Source organism: Strix aluco, chromosome 5 (assembly GCF_031877795.1).
Source record: "Strix aluco isolate bStrAlu1 chromosome 5, bStrAlu1.hap1, whole genome shotgun sequence".
NCBI classification, from domain to species: Eukaryota; Metazoa; Chordata; class Aves; order Strigiformes; family Strigidae; genus Strix; species Strix aluco.
The window spans coordinates 33,980,881-34,007,779 of NC_133935.1; the positions used below are offsets into that span (position 1 = coordinate 33,980,881).

Here is a 26,899-nt window from a genome sequence, read left to right on the forward strand (position 1 = left end):
AGCTGCCTCCTGACACCCCAGGAAACCAATGCTTGCTTTCTTGGTCCATGGTCAGGCTGGCAGGCATGGGAGCTGGGCTCCCCAACACCTCTGCCTCCATAGACTGAAGGAGGACATAACTCAACCACAGCCCCACCAGCTGGCAGTGTGCTCTTCCCTGCCTACAACCAGTCCCCAGCATCTTCTGCCCCAGCTGAGAGAGGGGGACTCATTCACCACTCCTATGCCACAGCAAGGGCTACAGAGCTTGTGGTGAGAGGGTGAATCCCTCACAGAGAAACACCTTCCTTGGGGAGGGTGGTGCCAGCATCAGCTGCCAAAAGGGGAGCTTTTTTTGGCAAGGCGGGGAGCATTTGGGAGGTGAACCCAGCAAGGTCCTTCCCCGTCCCAGGCCCGGGCACCAATGGCCTGGGTCTGTGCTCCAAGGGTTTACTGCACCCTCTATGCCCATGCCTGGCTGGGCACGTGGAGCCCTACAGCCCTGGCAAACTCACAAGGTGGTGATCCTGAAGGTCCTGGGTCTGAGTGGTGCCTCTGCCCTTCTTTGCCCTTTTCCCATGACATCCCTGACCTGAGGTTCAGCTGAGTTTGTCCTGCCTCCTGACAATCCTGGCTGCTTTCATAATCTGGGTGTGCTCTGTGCCAACCATTCTCTGGTGTGTACATTTCTGGCGCTCTGGTCTCCTTGAACAGGGAGAAAAGGGATCAGAAACCAGTGGGCTGTGAAGGCAGTGGACCTGCAACCCCCACCACCAAGGGAGACTTTTGCAGGAGAGAGGGTAGGGATGAGCCTTACTGGGTTTACTGGCCTTCCAGTGAGCAGATTTTAAAAAAAAACAGCACGAGGATCAGGCAACCTTCCTGCCTCCTCCACTCACTTGTTTCTTTTGGGTCTAGCCTGTCTGGCGCCACCAGTTCGGGATTTCTCTGGGATGCGCGTGTGTGACACCAAGTGGCCGACTAGTTTGGTTTAAACTCAGTTTTAAGGAAAGAGGAACTGCTGCTTTCCCAATACCCTGCCCTGAGGTGTGAAAAGCATGCAGAGCAGCACCACCCCTTTCCCACCAGCACCAAATTCCACAGAAACTTGTATTTAATTTAACATTTAAATCAGCCCTCACCTAAAGCTGCCTTAATATTGAAGTGCAAAATAACGCTGTATTTGTGTTGTTACAGATGTTTAAAAAAATTACTCTAAAAGGCACTGTAAATCCATGGAAGGAAATTTTCACTCTCTGCTGAGCAGCATGCACACTAACAACCAAGTAATCAAGAAAATTGCCGTGCCCTGAACTGATGTGAGTGCATGTGGTGTCCCTCATCTCTCCTAGTTCTGCTGCCTCTAGGGCCAAGGTGCATTTGGGAGACACTTTCTTGTCTGTAGCAGTCAGTGAAGGAGTTGATAAGATGTGGAAAACACACGATAAGAGCACAATTCACTCTTATTCTCCTGTTAGCCTGTCTCTTGGCTCCACCAGACTCCACTGAAGCAGGGGAGCTGGCTCTGTTTTAATACATTTTTGTCTCCACATGGGACATACTCTAGCCATCAATGGCACCACATCAGCTTGAAAACCTACCTTCTTGGAAGTTTGGTATTGTTTCAAGCATGTCCTCTCTACCTTCAGTCTGCAAGTCAACAACTTGCGTCAGGGTTTCACATACCCCCTTCCCAATCTGCTCCCCAGTGTTACATTAGTATCCTTGAGTTTTCTCTCCCATCCTCTGTGTTACACATGTGGAACTGTGTAGGTAGAGGGGAAAGGAGAAGAGGAGGGTAAGCATCCTTTCCACCTCAGATTTACTAGAAAAAGGCAAGATGTCCTGTGACACATTTCAAACCAATGGTTTCTCATTCCAGGGGATTCAGAAGACTCGAATCACCCTGTGTCGCCCTTCAGTGCTGATAGGCAGAGTGGGGAAGGCCCAGCCTGACATATTCTAGACAGCACTGTGCCTGAGGAAGTGGGTTTGCTTTCCAGGAGCATATGAGTATGTGGTAGCATAACATACCACGTAAAAACTCATGGGAGAGGAAGCCTCTAAATTGGGAGATTACAGCGTCATACCATCAGGAGGTTTAAAAAAAATAATAATAACAATAATAATAATAGCATAATCACCATCATAATTATTTTTCTTTGATATTGTTTCTTTCAAATAAAAATATTACATATGTTCAGAACATCAGAAAGACATATTTTTACAAGCTGAATTAAATACCTACAAGTTCCTTTCCTATTCTGAATTATGCAAGTACCCAGCAAGACACAAGCGCATAAATACAGGAATATAGACACAGCAGACACAGACACATGCACTGATGAAAAGATCACATCCTTCCTCCTGCATTTGCTTGCTGTGGCTTGGGTTTATATTTCTTCATTTCTTAAGCACCTTTAACATTGAATCAGCTTTTTTTATTCAAGAAAAGTAGCATGGAGAAACTACTAACCCTCTTCTGCACCCTCAAGCAGCTGATCTCTGGTCCACAGTGATAGCTTTGAAGAAGCCAGCATCTCTTTGCCATTATCCCCCTAGCTACAATCTCCCAGGTGGCCCACTCCAACCCATGGAGAGCTGTTGCTGTCACCCCAACAGCCATTAGAGGAATCACATTCCCTAGGAAGAACACCAGTCTTGTAGTCAAGCTCTTTGGGCTTTTATTAATTAAATATTCCACATACAAACTACTAAATAAATATATATATCTGTGTCAGACACCAGTGTACCATACACACCCACTTGGAGAGCTCTATGCATTTATATATGAAATATCATGGAAAACTATTTACCAAATGCAAAGCAGGCTACGGAATGATTCAACTCTGCAGACTCATTGCTCATCACCAGGGTGCAGTCCACATGGTGTGCACACGCACACACACGCACATGCTCATGCGTGCTTACTCCTGGGAAGAAGGGTGTCTGCCCTCTGTAACCTGGCTGCTTGGGAAATGTTCATGTTAATGCCACAGACACACTCTGGAGGAGGCAGATCTCCAAGCTGTGTAGGAATAAATCCCACCAGGGTACTGCAAGCAGCTGCATGGAAAGGTTTTGTCTGCAGGGATCCACAGCCTGGGGTGGCAGGGGTGGGGAGGGAGGGTTTGTGGGTTTGGGTGGGCACCCTGGGGAGCTCAGCTAGGGTGCATGGTCAGGGGTCAGAGCTAGGAGAGAGGCTGATGCTAGACCACAAATCAGAAAATGTGTCAGAGTCAATAGGTGTAGATGTTTTTATGTCTTCAAATTTTCTTCCCCATCTCCACCATGGTTTCTAGGTGATGAGGAAGGGGTTGGAAGTGAACATGAAGAATAAAAAAGGAATATTCTCTCTCTCTCTCTCTCTGTCTCTTCTGCACTGAACTCTGGAGTAGTGCCAGGCAGGGCTGGGAGTGGGCACAAAAGTAACGGTGAATAGATGAGGGTGCTCTTGGTAGTACCTGAAATGTGTTCACAGGTGGGCAGGAGTGAGGATGTGTAGGGCTGATGCTCCTGCTCCTGACTCTTCTCCTGTCAGAATGGGGTGCAGACAACATGAACTGATCAAACTGAGTCCTGTCTGGGGCAGAGCCGGTTGCAGACCCGGCTGATGATCTTCTTGCTGCTCTAGCCCTACAGCATTCCTGCTGAAAATAGGCCAGGGCAGGCTCTTCCCAGCACGTTCTTCTGTCAGAAGAGATGAGCTCCATCCCAGGGAGAAACAGAATGAGCAGGAACAGGATATCCAGAGTGGTGTCTGAAAGCTGTGTTTGAGGAATGAGAGTGGGCTACAAGGGTGCCTGTGAGGGGAAAAGAGGACACCTCTCTTCTTTTGCCAGTGTGGGTTGACTGTCTCTTCTGCAGGATCGACTGATTTGTCACCACATGGCCCATTCCCCACGCCTCTGCTGACAGGCGCATAATCTCTTTGCTCACTGTGGAGCTGCTACATGGGGCCTTTCCCACCAGTGTAGTCATGGTATGGGCTTGTCCGGGCCTTGGGCCGAGGGATAGAGAAATCATTTTGGGGTTCGATGGTCTGAAAAGGAAGCATGAAAGTCTTTACCTTTCAAAAATGGAGAGAAGTAATAGAATAGGACTTAAAAAAAAAAAACCAAAAGAGGGGAGGGAGAAATTGAACTGAAGGTTTCCTGAGAGTGTGATCAGTGGGGCTGTGGAAGAGGATCCTGGCAGAACAAACCAGTAATGTAGACATGTCACCAGAGAACATGTGGGGACATGATGTGAGCTACTAGACCTCGCTAGGCTGTGATCTGAAGGAGAACTGGTGAACGGACATGGGGACACTCTGGATCTGCACTGCAAATTACAGTGACTGCTGGTGGCAATACATTCAGGGCACTGGCTGAGGAAAGGAGCACGATCTCCTCAGGAAAGTCTACTGCAGAAACTGTGCTCAAAGAGAGGACTTCTTTTGCGATGTCAAATCCAGAAGAACTGAAAAACACAACCTCATACACTTCCTTGGGCTCCTCTTTCCTTCCCATGTCCCTGGACATGTCACATGTCCCTCCCCACAGCCACAGGCACCTCCATGAACACATGCCATGGTATCGCTCCATGCAAAGCACCTGCCTGCCTCCACAGAGACTGCTCTAGGTCCATCTGTCTTTGCTCCTTCTCTTCCCTTTAGTGCCTGAACAATAGCCTACATACGGTGAAATGGGTGAAGAGGGGTGTGAACTTACCTTCATCTGAAAGTGAGAAGAGTATGGGGAGTAGCTGAGGTCTCCTGTGTCTCCTGAGTCACAAGACAATAGGGGGGGAAGTTAGTGAGTTAATGTTGTATGGTAGATTGGAAATACCACATCAAGGGAGAATCAAAGGGCCTGTTACTACGTTAGCAGCTGCTGTTAGATTGATCAAACTATGCAGTATGAGGCAGGAATGGGTTAAAATCCATAGGTGGGTAACTTATTAATTATTTCCATATGAAAGCAGGAATGAATGGTATTGTAAATAACAGGACATAGGTGGCCTTGGAGTTTAGACACCTCTTGTTGCCTCACAATTACTGTCATCATTACCAGCCAAATCCCTCCCACTCGCATGCACAGGACCCCCTCTGTGTTATTCCCTGGGAGAGCACAGACTTTCTCAGCTATTCTTTTACAAACCTGGAGGTCTGACTCCAGGGGACAAATGTGACCTCAGTAGCAGATCCATGGGAAGCGCAGTCATATCTCCTACCCGTAGATTTGGGAAGCCTCAACTGATGAAAGTGAGACCTCCTTGCCTCCTTTTTGGATGGTGGGTTCATTTTTAAATGGATAATGGGAACCAGATCAGAACTTGAACACAAAATCTCCAAGGTATAACCTGGAGAGGTCTGAGAGCTGGAGCATTGCTAAGAGGGAAACAAAAAGCTCCTGAATTTTTACATGGACTTCCCAGACATAACAGAATAATAAAGAGTTATGTCTCAGCCCTGATACACAGTAAGTCTTCTACTCAGTCACTCCTACACATCTTTGGCTTTTGCATTGGTCCTTACTCTTTTCCCTCTTGTCTGTAGATTCACTTTCACTTGTATTTATGAAGTCTCATCAGTCCGAAACTTTTTTCTACCTCTAAATTATCCATTATCTTCAAATCTTTTTATTGTAACCCTCCTACCCCTTTTAGCTCGTGAGTGGTGCATATGTGCTCAGGATTGGGGGACAGTGGAGTCATTCATCATACCTTGCACAATTTCATCTTGGGTATAGGCACGGTTGTCCGCTCCAGTTGTCTGTTTTATGAACTTGGGTTGGCAGAAGTCATTTTCTGGAGGGTAGTCTCCCAGCTTCAGAGGGGCAGTGAGGAAACAAATTTCAGGGACGATATACATTATCAGGAAGATCCATCCATTGGACACCAGAGCAATGGCCACGACAGGATCATCCCAGCTATGTTTATCTAAAACCGTGTTGCCTTTTGTGAGCATAGTGATCCACACTACCCAAATGGCAATGGAGAACAGGATAGTGACAAAGATGTGGGCCCCATGCCTCTTCCAGCTTTTGTATGACCCACAGAATGTGAACATGGAAACCAAGAAGGTCAGAGCCATCAAGAAGAGCACATAGATCAAAAGCATAACAAAGTCCTTGTTGGTGTCCTCTGGAGACATATTCAGAAATTTGTCTTTCTGGTTTACTAGCATGGTGACTAAGTACTCAATGTTGATCACAACTTGTACCAGGGCAAAGGAAAAAATGAGGAGCAGCAACACCAGCCAGGAGAAGGGCTTTCTTCCTCTCACTAGTTTGTTGAGGTTGCAGGCATGGGTGAGGAGGCATGAGAAGCAGAGAGCAAAGATGACTCCAAATAGGAAGAAGCGAGTGGGGCGAGTCCTGTCATTGAGTTTAATGATGAAGGCAAAAGTGAGACCAAAAATGCCGAGCGTGCCTAAGAGAAAGAAGAAATAGATGGAGACCATGTGTCGCTTGCTGTTGTCTTGGATTTTACAGATGAGAAAGAAGAGTGAGCAGATGAGGAAAATGGTGATGAGGATGCCAGCTGCAGCCAGCGACTCCAGGACAATCCCCCAGGCCTTCTCCATGTCACAGAGCATGTAATAGTCAGCAGCAATGCTGCCGCAGCCTCGGGGAGGCGACGTCATCCTTTCGTGTTCTTGAACAACCTCCCCTTGAAATGTTTCCACAAAGCTGTAGAAGAAGAAAAGTCATGGACTGTCATATCAACCACCTGGGTGTGGCCAGCAGTGGTGAAGGAGAGGCAGGACAGACCTCCATCCCCACCTCACTGGGCAAGGATACCACAGTGGTATCTAAGAACATGGGGCTGTGGGAGCAGAGCCATTCCTTTGTTTGGCGTCGTCTCTCTACCAAGGGCAAGCCAAGCCCCTTAGCAGGAGGCAATTCACCTTGCATATCCTCTGCACCGTGCCTGGGGTTGTGCAATGTCATAGGAGCGTGGGGAGCACAGAGAAGGTGAGTTGCTTTTGCAGGCGTTAGCTTGGTGCCCTGCAGCACAGAGACTGAGGTGCCTTGTCACTTTTGTGATACAAGAGCGGCTGTTAGTCATAATACAGTTTGTGCTCTTTTGACAAGTTCAAACAATGTCAGTACCTTTTGTCAGTGAGGTTCAGAGATGAGCAGTGCGAAACAGGAAACTCGTTACTCTGTTTCTTTTCCCCCTTTTACTTTCTCTGAAACACTCTTGGCTTTGGTTTATGGGTATGAATGAAGGGAAACTTTCACTGCCTTTTATCCTGCAGATGACTAACCTGGATGCCTCCAGCATATCTCTTCTCACTTCAAATTAAACAGCAAATAAGCCCTAAACTCATATGCCTCCTTCTTCATGGCAACGCAGCAATAAGAACTGTCTCAAAGACCTCAGTCTCCTCCCTGAAATACTGCCTTGCGCTGGCTGAAAGCCTGACATGATAGAGATAATGCTATTCACTGCATGAGAAGTAACCACCAAGTTATTGCTTGAGGAGTCCAGGAGTCAAGGATGGCAAGGTCTCTAACATACCCAGCACATTCCTGCTGTCTCATCATGAGGAGTTCAGTGCTGTCTGAGTAAGCCTGGTTTAAGCCTGTCTCGCCAGGAGATAAGAGGGATGTTTGGGTGAGCTCTGCCCATCACCAAGGGGAATTAAGTTGCCTACTTCCTTGGGAGCCTGAAGCATTTGCAGAAACCACTGCATGAAGATGTTGGGCACTTCATGGCCCCTTATGCAGGCACTGAGTGAGTATAGATCTCAGGGACCAGGTACTGCTTTCTAGGTACCAGATTGCTCAGTTAGGCTTGGGTCTCTAAAATCCATCAAAACAGGAGCTTAGATACAATATTGGCATGAAGCACGTGAGAATCTGGCCTTAATGGTGACCCATACTGGAAAACCAACAGCTTTCTTTTCTGATATATAAAAAAAAAAGTTAGTCTTGCAAAATTTAGTCTTTAGTGTTCACCGTGTCATTTGCATTGATTTTCCCGCTCCAGAACAACATACTGCAGTTATGAGGTTGGTTTTAAAACACTTCCAACAGATTTTAGGGAGTGTAGGTTGAGTCTACAATAAATGGCCATTGTTCTAATCAAGGGATGAGTGAAGGGGGAAAATATTACCGACTCACTCTCAGCCCCATATATGCCTCAACATGATCTGCTTATAAGTGGTGGAACATTTTTCCAGCTTTTAACCTCACTGTGTAAAAGGAGGTGTGCAGCTCTTCAGAAAGTCAGCTACAATAAAATGCAAATTATTCAAATATGCAGGAACTCTGGACTCCCATGGAGAAAAGGGAATTAATGAATAACACATGTAGGAGTTTTCACAAATCTTTGTTCATAAAATTTTGGGGATTTATGATCTCTTGCACAAATAGCTGAGAGTTATCTGGACATTTGTGAATAATAAATAATGAAACTTTCTGAAAATCTAGAGAACAAATGCTACAATTTTATCCACAGACATTTACTGTCGATCAGATTAACTTATCTATTCACAGCTCTGGCAGGTACAGACTGGTGCCTGCTGTCAGGGCAGGTGGAGAGCCCAGAGAGCCAGCGTAAAACCCCAGGGCAGCACAGAGCACACCCACAGCTTTGGGTCCTTACTGATGCTTATTGCAAGTGGTACTTGCCACAGCACGCTGTTAAGGCCCTTGGAACAAATAGGATGGAAAGAACCTCGCTGCCTTGGACAACTGGGCCACTTGTGCTGATTTTTACTCCCTTTTTTTTTCCAGGGTAGATGTCCTGTGAGGCATGAAGAGTCTCTGCCCTGTCTCCTGGGTGAGTGTTGCCCCCAGAAGCCAAGTCTCTTCATCCAGCACCTACAGAAGTGTCTGGGATTTCCAAGGGGCTCTGCAGTCTGTTCAAGGGAGCCTGTGCTGTGGTAACTTTGCAGCTCACCCCAAATCATGGCTCTGCCTTAGTGTTGCGCTTTCTCCCTCCAGCCTGAGCCTCCTCTCTCATTGATACTTGTGCATAAAATACCCCATCCAGCCACAAATTTCAAGTAAATTCCCATGAAAGTCTGCCATAACTCCCTCAGCTCCAGCTGGCAGTCCCCTGTTAGAGTCAAGGGTAGGAGGCATTCTCTGTCTGCCGTGGCACCCCATGCCCCTGCTCTCCCACCCCCCAGAGCCATGGTCCTGCACGCCATCCCACCCCAGCCGCAGAAAGCAGCTCCACCCTGTATCCTGTAGGACATTGCCTTGAATTACCTTTCTGGGTCCTGCTCGGAGAAAGCAACAGGGAGTCTCCAGCTAGAAGAGGCAAGTTCCCAGTGCATCAGTTACACAGTCACCTCTGCGTCTGTAGCTCCAGCCGAGCAGCAGTCCCCCTCCTTGGGAGCTTTAACAGCTGGAGGGCTGAGGAGGTGGGGCTGAGCACACCTATTCCAGTTCCACCACCTCTCCTCTCCGACAGCACACAGCTATGAAAATATGGTCCCCGTGCCAGGAAATGAAGTAAGGCCTCCTGACGTCAGCGGGGCATTCACCCCTGCGTCGGGGTGGAGATGGAGCCGCTGCCTGTCCCAGCTCTGGGACGGGACTGAATGCTGCTCAGCCAAGCGCCTGATAAGGTGCTCCCCTGTCAGACTCCTGGCACCCGTGGGTGGGGACCGTGGCTGTGAATAGCAGTGCGTCCCCTCCTTGCTCCAAGTGTTTTGTCTCTTTGCATGCTTTCTTGCCAGGTAACTGCTTGCAAGGAGGTTGTGGGATGCAAACAGGCCCACAGCACCTGGAGGGAGAGTGGCTGCAAGCCTGGCTCCACAGACAGTTTCCTAGGGGCTCTTGCTGGGCGCTGAATCTGTGCATGGGGACACATCTGCTCTGCTCATCCCTTCCACTTGTGCCAGTGAGAGCCACAGGCTCCTTTCCTGAAAAGGGCAGTTTGCCTTTCCTGGTGTTTCACTCAGGCCAGCCCTACTCTCCAAAGGCACAGTTCTGTCAGCTTGCAAGCGCTGAGTCACTTTGTTCAAATTTCTGGCCCAGACGGTTAATGAATTAAGGCAATGACAAATTCCCCCTTGCTCTACATTGTGCCTCTGGCCTGACACACCTATCAGTGCAATCCCATTCAAAGTCCTGGGTATCTCCAACGTGCTCATGACTTCATCTGTTATTTTAAATATTACTCACTGGGAGTATTTTATTATTCTGAATAAGGAATGGACATCAGGGCCTATCCACACTAAGCACTCAGTCCCTACACACAACCCTAAACCTGGAAATCCTTCCCACCCTGTGGAGCTTGTGCTCCTTCCCGAAACTGTGGGAGCAGCTGTACATGCTGAGATGCCCAGCTTATATATAAGCATCCGAGAGCATAAGTATGTACCAATGCAACAATACACTCTTTTTTCTTTCAGGATTTCATGGAGAGTCCATGCTGCAGCTTATATATATGTAGGTACCTAGATGTAGATATCCACCACATGGACTTCATTCTGGTGCATCAGCATAGACAAATATGGGCTGAAGTCTGACTGCCCATAGTTGTCTCATCTGAATGTTAATTTTGTTTGTTTGTTTTAGGGCCCCTGGTTTATTTCTAGGTGCTGATCCCTTTTGAATGTCACATGTAGAGACTACCACAAAAGTCCTCTCTTGCATACCCCCTAGAAGGACATGAGGGCCTGCAGGGATGAGGGTCTCATTGAGTGAAAGGCAAGTGTTGTCACTGCAGGGTGGGCCATGCTGAGCCCGAGGACAGTTCCTCATGTCCTTCCTACTTTCATTTCAGTGTAAAACCTGAGGCTTCTTAGGAAAGGACATACCAGGTTTCTTTACATTAAATTAATCTTAACATTAAAGGCTTAGTGAGCCAGCCAAGAAGGAGGCAGTTGTGAAAAATGAGAGGAGAAAAGGAGTGATGGAGAAGAGTTTAGCACCAGCTCAGTGGGAGCCAAGCTGACATGCTAAGAAGCTTTCAAAGGTCACTGGCCACTGCCAGCCTATTTGCATCTTGTCAGAGCACATTATGGACTGCCAGTTACTTCCTTACATTTACATAGACACACAAAACTCCATGGAAGGCAGCGTGTCAAATTATATCGGGGGAAAAAGAAGAAAAGATGAGTAACACTGATATTTTCCAGAATGCCTGAGAAATCCTTGAAAGTCAGTCATCAAACACACCCTGTACTTTCAAAAGGCTAATAAATGGGGCTACATTTAAAAAAAAAATCTCAAGTGACTTAGGAGCCCAGGTGCTGCTGACTTGTGATAGGTAGCCTGAGAAACGGTGCCCATAACCCTCATGCTGTGCCAAGGAGGGAGGATAAGCATCAATGGTCTACATGGGTGAGCACAAATGGTACAACAATCACACCACAAAGGTGAGGATGATTGTCACCTTGCTTTAGGGATGGGATGCAGCTTGCAGATAGAGGCACCAAAATTTAGATGTCTGATGGTTATTACCTAAATATGAGCTGGGTGTCTCAGCTCCCAAACAGCCAAAAGGTCAGAAGGACTGCCCCAGCTGATTGGATGCAGGTGCCTATTTCTGTGTACACCAAAATGCTCCAAGGTGTGGTTGGCTGGATTGCCTGGGGCCTCACTTTAGGTGCTTGCACATCTGCATATAATGTCATTTGAGATGCCACAGGGTATCCTGCTCAGCTTTCAAGGACCATTCCAGGAGCACATGGATCTCCATATCTCCTGTATCAGATCTGGAAGTTCTGTGCAGATGTTTTGATACCCCTAGGCACCTCAAAGCACGTTTGTAAGAGCAAATGGATTGAGTGCTGAATCTCCTCTGGCTATTTCAGAGCTGAGATGCCCAGCTTATATGTAGGTACCTAGATGTAGATGTCCAGCATATGGACTTCGTTCTGGTGCATCAGCATAGACAAATAGTTCATTGAAGGTACTGTAGCTCAGCCACCTGTAACTCAGTCACCACAACAGGGATGGCACATAGGATACAAGAGCTGTGGGAAATTACCCTTCTGGAGCATCAGCTCACACTGAATAATCCAGGGGAGATCAAATGGTCTTGGCACCAGTGTGTAGATGATTAAATTGACTCCTAGGTGTCTACAGAGCAGACTTCTTCATCTGAGGCAGTCATCCAGATTCCCACTATAGTTGGTAGAGAGAGAGGCACTTCCAGGGGAGTTTCAGTTGACCTGCTTCAGAACAAACCAAATCACACCTGAGAAGTATCTGTTTCTCTTCAACAGAGGTGAAGGGAGACAAAATAATGAATTCATACATCGATCTTTACACTTGTCAGCTGAATTATGTAGCAATTCTCCAAAATCTCAACACGATCCAGTAGCAAAGTGCTGGTAATGTTGGTTGTTCCTTTGGGTGGGAGGCTGTTGGTAGCAAAGCAGCTTGCTTTGACCATACTGCAGTCCTGGACAAGCAAGTTGGCTGCTGGTGAATGAGAAGGAGAAGTGGCTATGCCTGACAAGAAGAGGCGGGGATGGCAGCAGGGACTGACCCCTTTGGACAGCAGGCACCCATACCTCCCCTTCCAGCCCTTGGGCAGCAGGACAAGGTGGAGGAGGAGGGCTGGGCTCTCCCTCTGTGTTGGCTGCGCTCCTTTCCCCTTCTGGCTGCTGACATTGCCTGGCCCTGCTCCCTCCCGTGGGGTGTCAATGCCCAGTGCTGCCCACAGTGCCCTGGGCCAGCCCTGCTCCACCAGCTTCAGTGTCACAGGGATGAGCTGCCAGTGAAGGGCAGAGCGCTGCAGCCCCTCTCATCTCAGGCAGGTCTGGGAGTTTCATGGACTGATTTAGTACCTTTTATTAAGCCAAGTAACAAAGCAGCTAGATGCCTGGGGAGAGACGGTGCGTGGTGCTCTGGAATGTGTCTAAATAACATTTATTTTTGGTCACTGATACTGTCTGCATTGTGAATTTGCTTGTGTCATTCCTTCTGCTTAGCTACCTGTGCAGTACACTGACAACAAAAGAGCAGCCTTGCTCCCTGAAAAAAATCCCCTCTGCCAGCACTTACCACAGTCACACTGAGCTAACATTACAGCAGCCTCCACCCTGTCCTTCATCTTAAATCAGTTCAGATATAAATGTTATGACACCCTTGGAAACAGCCTGGCACAGTGGTGACGGGTCTTCAATCTGGGCAGCCAGCTCAGAGCACCTCTGCCTTAGACAGGAGCGAAGACAAGGGCAGGGGGTGTAATTTCTGGAAAGGTACACATGGCACCTCCACATAACACTGTACTTTCTTCTGGGGGTCCTGTCCCTGAATCTCTTGTGCTCTGGCTCTGAAAGCATGTATCCAAGGATTACCAAAAACCCTGTCTAAGAGATTAATCCTTTTCCTTCAGAAATTAAAAGTGTGGCACCAAAAAAGAAGTGTTATCTGAAAAAACTGCAGAAGAAACTCATACTGATATCCTTCAGAGCTGTTAATTGTCTCTGCAGCCATCAGCTCTTCCAAACTGCATGCTGTGCTCCCTGCCATTTTCAGTCTCAGAAACAAAATAAACATTTCCAATATGTAAGTGATGTGCTTTGCTTTGAGTGTTGATTGCTGCCTCTTTTCAAAGAAGCTTCCTTCTTTAAATGAATAGGTTTTGGCCAACCCCTTTCTTTTCCTGGCTCCTAAATGCCCAGATTCCTGGTAGAAGTTGTTCATTTACTGGGAGGGGGAGAGATTTGGGCAAGAAAAGGGCAGGAGACTTGTTAAAATATTGAAACCAGTGCTACTGAGTATGTCCTATAAACAGAAACTTTCAAACCGGTGAATTATCTGCCAGAGCATCCCTAATTTGTGAGAAGATCCTGCTTCTGGAAATGTAACGGAAATGGACTGCCTGGTCCTCCCACTAGGAACATAATGCTCTGCTGTTCCGCTAACAGGATCACTTCTGTATGCAATCCCAGGTACAGCCAGCCTAGTACCTTCAAACCCAGGTGTAGGGGGTGGCTTCTGGAACACTCGCCAAAACTGTGCTGAGTTCATGACTTGTTCTTATCCCACAGAGGCAGGTGTCACACCATCTTTCATACTCCACAAGTGTGAAGCTGGAGCAAGAACAGGCAGAAATAAGTGGAGAGCAGCTAAGAGCACCTGTGGCTGTGATCACTTTGACTAGGAAGATCCTTTTCATACAACAAAACTGGTGCTCTTGAAGGCTGTGAGCAAATTAAAAAAAATAATGAGATTTATCACCTCCTTTAGGACTGTCAACAGTGTGCTGATAAACATTTCAATCACAACAACTGAGCCTCTAGATGTAGTTTCCTGGAGGTATCCTGTGCCCATCCATTTACCAGAGCAGCTAAGAATGCTCCAGTCCTCTTTTATGGCATTAACCTCATCTGCTTTTGTGCTGATGTGTTCCCAAAGCAGCAAGTTGCATTGATAGGGATGAATGGGTATTGTATGTAGAGACACATTTAGGAAGAAGTGCATAACTTTCAGGAAACAAGGGACCTGAAAACATACCAACTGGTGGGGATGTTGCCTGATACCCCCAAAAAGACAGACATATCAAGGGAGATCCAGGAGAAACTGCATTTTCTCTCTCCCAGAAAGGCTGATGCCAAGGCTGGGGAAATGATTTAGGAAAGAGGGGATGTCTGGCTGCATCTTTAGCTGGTGAAGCCTGACACAGACTCTCAGCAAAGCACTCCAGGAGGAGTCAGCCTTTGCTTTCCTTGTGTGCCATCCCTTATTTTGGTATCCTTGTCTGGCCCCTAATGGTGTTTGTTCCCTTTGGTATCCTTGACGACTGTGCCTGGAGTAGTTTTCCCTTTTCCACTCCACACTGCAAGATGTGGACACACTGCAAGATGACTGGCTGAAATTCCCGCTGAGAGAAGATTAGCCCCTCTCTTGCAGAGGTGACTGTTGGCAATAGATGTTCTGAGACAACCATGCTGCCCTGGAGTCTCAGGCTGATTTGTCTTGTCAGTAGTGCCTTGGATAAGAGGCTCTTCAGAGAACTGCTTCCATGCAAGAAGTATTCCTGGGAATCAGGTTGCACACAAAAACTTCCTGCTCAATGATACAGAAAATTCTGCTTTACTGCTCCTGGATCAAACGCCACTGCAGTGACACAAAGCAAAGTTAAGATCCAACATAAATCACTCCTCCCTTTTAGACTTCATCAGAAAAAAAGTGTTGATAGATTTTATTTTTTATCAACAAGCTTCATGCTGATACAGATCTGTGCCCCCACACAGCCAGCACAGAAGCTGGCATAAACTCATTATTGTATGCCCTGGCTAAATTATCAAAAATACAATTGTATTAACACTTTTAATCTTAATCAGACACATTCTGTTGAGTGATATGGCTGTGCACAAATCTGCTATTGACTGCAGAACCATGGCCTGGGATCAACCATTGGTCAGCATGTGTTATCCAACCAAGGCTAATAATTAATCAATGCTGTGATTTCTCTTGAACGAAATGGATGGTGGGGGAGAAAAATATAAGGAACAATTGTAAGGTAAGGTCAAGTAATTGAATTTGCAGCCTATTGCTCCTGAATATTTTCTTGCAGTTTTGAGCAGGTCCCCAGGGCATGCAGTTCTTGGTCTCTGGGTGCCACAAATCCCACTGTCACCTCTTGGAGCTGGAAAGCTGCTGAGGAGCCACATAGGTCCCTGGGAATCCCAGTCAGGCTTCAGGAAAATGTAACCGAGGAACATGACAACACACAAGGCTTTAGTGCTAGCCCTGATGAAGAATGTCTTACTGTAGTTCTGGGAGAAGGAGCTTCTCTCTGGGCAGTTTCATCTTGTGGGATGTCAGGTGCTTGGCAGCAAAGCTCAGGCAGATGAAGGTGTGGGCTTCTAGCACTGCTCTGTTCCACAGACACAGCCATTTCCCAGTAGCCATGGGCGTTAGAGTCTGTGGTCACCGTGGTTTGAGGGTAGATGGTCTGTGTTCCTCTGGGCTTAAGCTGGAGACTGCTGGAAGTGCCATGCCAGTGCTGACCTGGCAGAAATGACAGTGAGTAATAGTTGCCAGATTATAGATATAAATAGTTTACAAAGCCAGTGCCTCAGTTCTGCTTGCTAGTTCACCCTAGGTAAAGTTTGTTGCTTGATCATGATTGCGTATGACAATAAAACTCCTCAGATGCCTTTCAGGGCAGTTCAAGCACTCATATGTCAGCAACCATGAGGGGAGCCCTAGCTCAGCCCATGCTACAGTCCTTCCCCAGCTCACTGTGTGTGCGCCAAAAAGGCTGTTACAGCCTTGCAAACACTCAGAGAGATGGGATGGGAGAAGAACAGAATGTGTGTTTCATCAGGGTAGGGCTAAGGCCATGCTTTCAGCATGCACAGTATGCCTTTTCACTCAGATCCTGATGGCTCCCCTCCCTTTGGCAACTAAGGAGCCAGGGGAATTGCTCTGCAGGCAGCAGCCCGGAAGTACTTAGCTTCTGGCACAGGTAGATGGCATGCCTCCTGGGAGCCTGGAGACCTGGCGCTCCTCAGGTATGCACAGACAGCAGTGGGTCCCACCGTCACAGGGTGAGTGCAGGTGGTAGCCTAGGACCCTCACATTGGGTCAAGGTTATGGAGCTGGCTGGGCAACAGCGCTTGGTATCCTCCATTTAAAAGGCTAGCACATTGTTGCGCACCTTTCTTTCGCTTGGCACAAGACAATGCGTGCAGGCTTCCTTCCGCTGCTTCTTCCATCACGTCATACGTTAAGGTGGGTGGGCTGCTCTTCTAACTTCAAGGACAACACAGGCACATACGTATCCCCAGATACTGCCTCGCTAGAGGCCCAGGAATGCAGTTCAGCTCTTCACTCCTCCTACCAAAATCCTTTCTTGAATGATTCTCCCAGTGCAATATTTTCCAGGAGTGACCAGTTGTTGAATCAACACGAAGGTTCTTCAAGTTTCCTCCTGTCCTGCCTGCTAGTCACAACTGATGCTTTATGAGATCTCCAACTTCCTAGTATCACCAGTGACATTAAGCTCCCTAAGGGACATAGCAATGTTCATTTGGTGCATGCCTGCTGCATCTGGAGGTTAAGCAGCATAAAAATCAATGAGATAATGATACACATTCAAGTAGCTTTACTTCAGGAAATTGAGGGGGAAACAGTGCCCTATTCTATCTGCTTCACTAAGGCAGAAATTTAAATGGGTGTGTTTAAGAGGCCTGATAGCATTCCTGCTCTAACTGCTTGCTTCTGTAAAATGATGCCTCTCCTTGCAGTTGCTGCCTAATCTCAGTGGGCACATAACCACACACAAACACAGCCACGTGGAAACACGCACACAGGCCGCACCCAGCCTCACGCTGCCTACCATACTTTTACCTCTGTTGTTGCAGTATCTGTTGAAACTAGGTAAAAATGCAGGACTTTCAAGGTGCAAGGGTGCTGTTGGTGGAAGTGGTAGCCAGGCGAGTTGAGAGAGGGGGCAATTGCAAGCCAGGAGCACCACTGAAAATGGTTTTCCATTGAAAATTCACTGCAGGATGTTTAGCATGTGCTGCACTGTGATAGGATCCCTCTGCTTGCTTTGTGAAGCCATATCCGAGAGATCTGCGCTCTTTAAATGCCGTTTAGTTCAGTGGCTGCACTTTGTAAGGATAGAGCACTTGAAGCCAGAGATTTGAATCATAGCCAGAGAGATTAAGTACTTAAGAACTGAAGCTGAGGTCCTAATGTAATCCATTTCATTATTCTCCCTTTAATTCTATCACAATAAAGAGTGGAAATCTCAAAGGGAGAGTTGACTTGAAAATGCAGTCTGTGCATGAAATTCCTACTCTTACTGCTTTAAGTCTTCTGATGTATACAAAGAATAAATAACTCTTCAACTATGCAACACAGTTGCACATATACAGATGAACATACACACACACTCTTCCTCACCCTTTTAACCAAAAATCCATAATTCCATCAAAAGGTCAAACGGAAATTTCCACTGTTCCTTGTTCATTATTAACAAACTGCCATAACAGACATTCATTTACAGTAATGAAATATCAACTGGCCCATGAGCAGCTCTCCTGAAAAGGCTGTAAAGTGCTTTTTCCAGGAATCCCTGGCTGCAGACAGGACCTTAACTCCAGGATAAAACCTAGCAGCTGTTCCGGCATTGTCTGGTGCCCAACAGTTCAGCAAGAATGCAGTACTCGATGTCTGGGACCTGCAGGGAAGTTTATTTAATCACACAGAAAATTCATTGCCTTTGTGCTTACATTTTAAAAGGCAAAAGGAATCACCACAAATTTTGGCTCTGACCTTCTGCTTGGCACACAACATATCCCATCATGTGTGGGATAAGATAAGGTACACTCTTGAAAAATAAAAGCCTATGCTATATGAATGAAGTGATTCCACATATGCTATGGATCCGAGCAATATTATTGCTGACTCCAAGGGCTTTATCAAGTTACAGGGCCCTAGGGGTGAAGTTACCATGAGATCTTACATTACATAGAGTTAGCTTTTCCTCAGCTAGAGCTGAACTCACACAGTAGATCTGAAGCTGTGTTGACCTGGAACTGAACTAAACCAACTTCAGTTGTTACTTTGACAACCCAAATAAGAACTAAATCCAACCTATAATGATTCACCTGTGTGATCAGCAGTGTGGTTTTACTAGAGGTAAAGGCAAAGGAAAGGGTCAATCCATGTGTATGATTCTGCCAAACAAAACATTCTGGATGTATTACATGACAGTCTAGTTTCCTTAGCAAACACAGCATCTGTTGCAGTCCTGTTCTAATTAAAAAAAAGTTTGCTATTACATAACAGTTGATAATCCCCAATCTCCGGAGTGGTTAATCTAGATGTACGCATGGTTAAAACCTCCACTGACCAATTGAAATCTGACTTTCCTAACTACCCATTTGTAATCATCAGAGAAATGACACTGTAGGGTCTGTTACTGGTTAGGATGTATCCTAATCTTCCAGGACAACACAGTATTTTGATAGGTTTGCCCTAAATCTAACCATCCTTCTCTTTACTCATCAAAAGGATTTAAGACTAATACAATTAATGAGTTGAAAGAAGTTGAATATAAATGAACCATCTCTTCCTAACAAGCCATCCTACATTATTAAGCAACAAAAGACTTGCCCAGAGAGCCCAGCAGGATCTCCAATGCTTTCTATCATTTACCTCATTGCTTTGTATCTTCTAGAGCACCTGTGAACACAGATCCCAGTCAGTCCCTGAATGGCTGAGGTGGGATATGTCTGCAGATGCGCAATGGAGTGACTTCCATCTGCATAGGGGCTGTAGTAGCTTCCTCTGGCAATCAACTTCAAAGCAGAGAGGTGTGCCCTAAAATGCCATCAGGATGGGGAGAGCCACACAGGAACTGCCGAGGCAGCTCACATCTCCCCTGCACAAAAAAGGCAGAGCTGAAAGCAAACAGTTTGGGTAGGTACCTGTCCACCAGCTGAGAGAAAAGCCTGCAGGACAATGTTGCAGTGCAGCATGAACAAAGAACCAGTTCAGGGGCAATTTAGGGACCTGGTTACAGGCTGCTTGGTGGGGCAAGGCTGGGGAAAAGCGAGCAGGGCAGAGTGCAGAAGGTGCTTAGAAAGGGGGATGCATGCATGACACCTTGGTGGAGGCAGGGAGTCAGACATGTAGGAATGGTCAAAGGCAGGGGAAAAAGATGGGAAATCCCAAAAAAAGCACCAAATAATGGAAGTTTAATAATGCAACAGATTCTGGGGCATGCTGAGCACAAGGAAATCTTGCTCAGGGAGTATCTCAGCAGGCCTGTGCCAGCTGCAGGAGCAGAACATGGGGTTGCCAGTTAATTATGCTAAGGGAGGCCTTGGCCAGTGCTTCTAAAGGAATAAGTCAACCCATGTGGAGAGGCTTGAAGACAGGGAGGGAGGCTTCATCCAGGCACTCCTGGGCAGCAGGGCTCCTCTACCCCAGGCCATGCAGGGAGATCGGGAGATTCCCTCTCCCTCAGCCACAGGAGAGCTGGCTCCCCAGCTGTGTGCCCCTGTGGGCACACACGGCCCCAAGATCTCTGTCACTGAATACTCCCAAAAGTTAGGGGAGTCCCTTGGTCAGCTTTATCTGATTAAATGATGGGAGGGGACTGGGTGATGATGCAACTCTGCAGAGAATGCAGGAGAGCAGAAAGATGCAAACTCTGCCTGTCTGGGCAGTGAAATTTTGCTGACATGCTGAGCAGGCAGGCTAACCTGCTCTGGTGTGCCAGTACAGCCTTGTATGTCAGACAGTCCTGGCTTCTGCCACAGGACTCAGCCCTTTGCCCACTTCAGTCACAGAAAAGCCTTCCAGCTGAAGCAGTACCTGGGGCAGTGCACAAGCTCATAAGCTGTTTCCTCCTACCCAGGATTCATTTTAAGGCTCAGCATGGCTTCTGGTGCAGAGCTACCCTACTTTAGCAAAGCAAGCAGAAATTAACTATGTGTCCTGCCACTGTGAAGGCCAAGGAGATGAGTATCCAGATCACAGAAGCCACTTCAAGGTAAGGTCACCCAGCCATCGTTGGCTTCAGATGTCTACTTGTGAAAGGTCTTTCGCTACCAAAAAAGATAACAGCTCCATGCAACTCACCACCCAGCTATAAAGAGGGACTTCCCTCCCATCAGCCCTCCTCTCTATCCCTGAATCTTCACATGTCAATAACTACTGCACAGTCCTTTCCACAGACTTCAGTGTATTTTTGGATGTTAACCCACAAGGTCTTCGAGGCAGAAAAGCACCTCCCCCCGTGCATTTTCTGTGCTACCTGTGTAAATTGGTAATACATGGTCCTGTAGATCTCAGGTGATCAGAGAAGCAAAGGGCTGACATGGCTAACAAAGCTGAACACTTCCACCAGGAGGCTGTCCTGGCCCAAGTAGGAGAGACTAAAGAACATGGCAAAGAAGAACTCTCAAAGATTTTTATCCATGTGTCCTGTTTGGCACAGGACAAGCAAACACTGCTGGTTCAGGAGCTCCTCCTTCCTTTCCAAGAAAGAACAGAGCAATTGGCTTTCCAAAGGGCTTCTTGTGTTTAAAAAAAAAAAAAAAGCCTTATTTGCTGTGTGCGTAAGATACAAAGACACTCACCAAAGATTTCATTCATACTATGCCCTCCAGCAAGATGCCTTCCCATTGCACAACATATTTATCAACAGCAGAAGGTTAACAGGGCCCTGCACTAGCCACATCTTCCTCTACATCTGCTGCTTCTACTGAATTCAAGAGCACCACAGCTGTCTGCTAAAGGATTTTCAAAGGAACACTGCAGTCACACACTCAAACAGTACATGCAAATACAAGACCAAGACTACCAGTGACAGCAATTCCCCTTCCATCAGTTTAACACAACCCTGATGGAGAGGGACATTCCTCACTAATCAAAGAGCTGTTTATCAGCCAGACCAGATGGCAGCATCTGACTTGTGAAATCAGTGCTGATATTTTCAAAGAGGGGAGGGTAGACTGGCATTCAAAGGATGGATCTTCAAAAAGTCATCCTCTGAACTAGATAGAGCAGTACAGTTGGAGTAAAGAAGTCATATCTGAGTGGGAGCCTTGGAAGAACCAAAGGGTCACAAAACACTAGCATGCTTCACAAGAAAGGGCTCTTTAACAAACTCAGCTGAGATGAGCAAGCCTGGCTGCAGTCAGCCAGCTGAACACAGGCAGAAGTGAGACTATCTCTAAATTTGATCTTAGAAAGAACAGACTAGCAAATCTAACATTTCTTCCATAGATCTTTTATAACAATTCTTCACTATGTTATCCATTTTGGAGAGCATAGCCAATACTTTGTTTGCATTTTTATCTAATCTTTTCTTGAAAATTGGAAAGGTAACTCCAAGATTCCTAGTTATTACTAAATCAATTCTCACCAACAGGTGGGGAGAGTGTAAACTAAGACCCACATATGACTTGAGTGTATCCAATGGAAAACAGTCCATAGCTCTGCAGAATCTTTAAGAGGCATCTCGAGACCTGAAACTGCAGGAATGGAAAGCTGATTCTGCCTAGGCTCTGCCAGAGGAGGCTGTTAGGCTGTCTGCTTCATATTGTTGATTGTGTTTGGAGAAGACCAGTCCTTAACAACCAAAGAGAGCCTCTGGCATGCACCAGGATAAAGGTTTGACACACCTCTAAGCATGCCCATGCGCAGCAGTAATAGGAAATCACTCACTAGTGGCAAATTTATCATTCTGAGTATATATTGAGGGAGAAGTAGTATTACTTCCCTGCTGCTGATATATCAAGTGCAGAGGCTGGCAAGGACAGATCAGGCTGGGTATCTCCTGTTACAAATTCCCTTCAACTGAGCTACAACAAAGACAGTAGAAGACCAAGTATATCCAATTACATGCTTGACTGGGGTACCTTAATTTCTATTGCTTTAAATAAAATTGAGCAAGCCTGCACATATTCTCTCCCAGGCTTGTTCCACAGATCCTGTGCCCCCTTACACTGCTCCTGCAGAAGAGATACTTTTGTGACTCCAACTCTCATTGTGCAAAAGACTTTTTCCTACATGAAAGACAAGGAATTTATGGTTTAGCCCCTTTCATGGGATGGAACAGATATACAACAAAAACCACACAAAGGAATCATTTTCTTCTGGAAAGCCAACATAACCAAAGCAATTTAACCTTATCATGCAACCCTCTCTCTACCTCACACAGATTACTTGCAGAGCAAGTTTTGCTATTTATCTTTCTTTACACAGAGACATGTTTGTGTGGGAAAATCTTGAGGAGGATTAAAGAGAACTTAAATCAGTCCAAATGGGCAACACGTGCCAAAAAACCTGCCGCTTTAGACAATATCAAATAGAGAGGAGGAAGTGATGGACAGAAGGAATAGTCTCTGTGAGAGGCCTGTCAACAGGTTCTTTTTCTGCCTTTGCTAGGATTTGAATGGAAGACAATAGGAAGCTCACATTCTATTTCCTCTTTCCTCAGGAACCTTTAGCAAGCACCAAGCCCAAGGGAAGGCAGAAACTTTTGACAGTCCTATCCTTCGACTTAATTTTATGGAGAGACAACAGAGCAGCATATACACCTCTGCAATGACGAGGATCCTTCAGCAGAGAAGACAAAGATAAAAATAGTTCTCTTCCCTTTGGGCATGCAAAATACCCTGTGTTAACCTCTGGTAAACACAGCTTCAGGCTTCTGATGCTTTCCTGAAAAAGTGCTGAACAAGCTCCAAGGGCATCCACCCCTCCCTGAGGACCTATAATGTCAACAGCTGAAGACTGCACAGTGCCACTGTCTCCTATTGCACAACTAGGCATGACCTTGGCACAGCCCAACACACATCCTACCATGAAACATGACATATACTTGATTATTATGTTCAGGAAAGCATGTACCTGCATCCCAGTGGGGCTTTGGAAGCAGAAAGTGCTATTATCATTTTAAGTTTCCGTATCTGAAGGGTCCTCAGGAAGAGCTACAGCACTGGAGGCATCACTGCATTCATCCCTGGGGCCAGAGAGCAAGCAACTATTCCTATTTCTTAGGTGCCAGAGGAACAAAACATCCTTAGCTCTCCCTTTTAAATATTTTTATTCATAAGGAGCTTTCATAGTCTGACCAGGGGAAAAAAGCCATCTGAAAACAAAGAATGTTTTTAAAAAAACAACCCTCAGGAGTTAACCCCAAAGACTGGGGTTCTGTCAGAAACTCATATTCTGATTCTCCATGTGTACACATCGTTTTTTTCCCCCCAAAACATCTACTGGTAAGTGTGTATACAAAAGCAGTAAAAATTCAGAATGACTACATGGACCTCTGGCACCAAAGCTGAATTTTTACAGCATTTGCTCTGCAACATTTACAAGAATTAATTGCTCACTTGAATGTTTACAGAAGCTCCTCACATGCCATTGCAGGCAAACCACAACTTCACATTTATACAACATCAAAATGCCTGGTACATGCCTGTGTCTTTCACAGGTCATGCAATAAATTCCATTCCTTTTTAAGTACTTCCAAGGGCTTTTAAGTATGTAGGATATTTTCCTTGTTCAGTGCTTGGCTAAACTGGAAATGTTTACTAACTTCAGTCCTGCTTTGTAAACTAAGGCCCTCCCGATTTCCAATCTCTTCTTACTCAGAGAGTTCCCTCCTAAACTGAGCCTCTTTTCAGCACAAGTTAATGGTGTTGCTAGTAAGTCATCATACTTATCTCTTCTGGTCATCTCTACTTTTTTGGGGCAGTGGGGGAAGGTAGGCTGCCATGTCCTTGAACAGGCCCATGTTCCTCATGATTATTTTAAGCAGACTTAGGCTCAGGCTGACACCACAGAAAAAAAAGCCCTGGATTCCCCACCTTGGTTCCCAGCTGGGCTTTCCTGTACATGTCTTCCCTTGCAGTCCCTGGGCAGCAGGTACATGGCACTGGGGAACCAAGAGAGCCAAATCCATTTCAGACAGTTCAATTCATTGCAGCTTCCACTCTGGAATACTGTGTAGTTGCATGGACTGCTACTTGCTATCCTCACTTATCTTGAAGTCAGTTATCCACACTGACATAAATGTTTTACTCCTCCCCGCCAAATGATTGTTCTGCTTCTCCTACCTCTAGAACATTTAAACAGAAGACATTACAACCCCATTCTTTACTCCTGAGGTAGTCACCTATACAGTATTAAAAATCAAAACTATAAGACATTATTTAAAATACATATTACAAGTATATAAACAATCACTTTCTCTTTATGGGCTTGGGAAGTGCAGAACTGTTTTAAATTGCAAACATCCCCACCAAACATCTCCCGAGAACACAGCTTTTGCTGAAACTTGAGTTTCAACCACAAAAAAAAATGACAGGTTACGTTAGCCTGATCCTACCTTACGTCACACTAAGGTTAATCCTCCACTTCAGCTCCCTGCTGTGCAAAGACTCAAGAGGTGTGCAGAGCTGTGCTTCAGAACTGCCCCTCAAGAGTCCTCGTGACTGAACAAACATACCGGCATCAGTTGTACAGAAGTATGCAGTCACACACATACCAGTGCTGGTATTTTCACAACTGTCTTTTATCCAGAGACAGGTCTCACTCCATTCTTTTCCCCTCATGTTTCATTAGATCAGCAAGATTTTGCTTTAGTCTCGCTACAAATTCTGTTTTGACCAAATACATCTTTAGACACTCCCTATTCCACTTCAGTTATACAAACACCCTAACCCAGCCCTCATGGCAGAGTCACAATAAGAAACTATTTCCTGCCCCTCCAACCTTTTTTAGTTGAAATTGAATTGCACATACCTGTGGCAGGTGAGGCACAGTAAGAATGTGGGTGTGGTGAGACCTTTGCTTTTCTAGTGCCAAGTGTTTCTATGGCTTGTGATTCCAAATCAAGGGAGGTGGCCAGCTGTCTAGGAGTCTCTCCTCTCAAGGAGTGTCTGCACCCTTTTAGAAGGAGCAGCTCTACTTCTCTCCTGTTATTCTTGCAACTGCAGAGGAGGGATAGAGTATTTGATCCCATCAAGGGGCAACATAGACACCATCTGATGTTGCAGCCTTCCACACAGGAAAGAACACAGGGAGATGCTAGAGGCTCCACCTATCTATTCAAGAAAGCCTCATACTACTTTTGAAAGAAATTTTCCTGTCCTACCTCCTTCAGCAGTAAAATTGCCTTTCACATCACTTTACAAGATTGGCTAAGGACTGACTCTGCATGTCACCTATTACATAGCTGGGAATAACACCAAGAGGTTTTCCAGAGACCCAGGAGCTTTTTTCTATCATTTGCTGATAGTTGTACCATCCCTGTCCTGCTTGTGAAGAAATTTTGTTCCAAGCATCCAGCAGGACAGAAGACCAGTTGGGAGAGTTCCCTCACTCCATGGGGAACAAGCACTTGCATCTCCACCCATATGCTCACTCCCTTCGTTCCTCTCTCTGGTGCATTCTAACATTGTTTCCTCTTACCCGTGGGGATCCCTACCAAAGGGCCCCGTAGAATGAACATGTTCTCATTACTGGGCTTCCACCCCTGCCTCTGCACTGGGATCCATGATGGTGCACACTCTCTTCCTGCTTTATAAGAACACTCTTAGCAGTCAACATACCCCAAGATCTGTACCCTTATGTGCCACTGATCTTAGACTACCTTAGAGCTATCAAACTTGAAGGTGAGTATACAGGAGATTTGAGTAAACTGCTACAAAAAAAAAAAGACAAAGGAAGAACACTGGCACTCTTCTCACACCATCAGAGGGTATGTTTGTTCCTCATGGAGACAACAGAGATGCTTTAAATAAAAAAGAAAAAAACATATTCCCCTTAGTTTTAATCATGCTGTGTTTTCTGTAATTTTGCAAAATGTGCTGCCCCAAAAGCATAAAAGCATTCTGACTAGCATACATGTGTATAGATTGATGCTGACACTACGAAGTAACCATTGAGCTCATCTTGACTACTGCAGTAGTTTCTGCTTTCCATTTAGATCTAAAAAAAGAATCTTCTGAACAGTTTTTCATGTAGCAGAAAATCCAGTTTACAAGTGGTTCTAAGAGACATTAAATTTTCATGTTGAGTAATCACAAAGGCACTTCTCACCCTTCTCTGCCCATAAGTAGAAGTGTCCAGTGTGAAAATTTGTATTGCCAATGGGAACTAGGACTAACATTCTGGTTTGATATGAAGATAAGTACATTTATGTCATTCTTGCAAGAGTCTACTTATACAGCACTGAACTCTGCCTAAGACAGAGAAATAAATAGGAAAACACAGAAAAAGCCTCTATGATACCTGCTTTTCTTCACCATCCAGCTTCTGAGCTGCTTTCCCAGGCAAATACCACCCTCTTGTGTTGGTTTGTAAGTACTAAACGAATCAGCCACAGAAATGAAAAAAAACCACCCCCCAAAACCCAGACCTCTCCTTGATCTTGCCAATCATTACAGATTCTGGATTGAATTCCAGGCAGTGAATAGTCTAATCTGCTGAAACAGATTCTTTCTGTGCTGGGCCACTCTTCAGCTGAC

General features: G+C 46.0%; 1 protein-coding gene across 3 annotated transcripts; it reads right to left on the reverse strand.

The window, feature by feature from the left end:
• Positions 1–2,646: 2,646 nt before the first annotated feature.
• Positions 2,647–26,881, reverse strand: GPRC5A (G protein-coupled receptor class C group 5 member A). Of its 3 annotated transcripts, none has more exons than XM_074826863.1 (4): positions 11,923–26,881; positions 5,686–6,653; positions 4,692–4,744; positions 2,647–4,021 (listed from the first exon to the last, which is right to left on the reverse strand). In XM_074826863.1, exons 2-4 carry the CDS (start codon positions 6,605–6,607, stop codon positions 3,929–3,931), a joined length of 1,068 nt encoding a protein of 355 aa, XP_074682964.1. In that variant the 5' UTR covers positions 6,608–6,653; positions 11,923–26,881; the 3' UTR covers positions 2,647–3,928. The 3 variants fall into 3 exon arrangements, with proteins under 3 accessions (XP_074682964.1, XP_074682963.1, XP_074682965.1); XM_074826862.1 differs by lacking the exon at positions 11,923–26,881 and adding an exon at positions 9,189–9,465; XM_074826864.1 differs by lacking the exons at positions 4,692–4,744; positions 11,923–26,881 and adding an exon at positions 9,189–9,465.
• Positions 26,882–26,899: the final 18 nt, after the last annotated feature.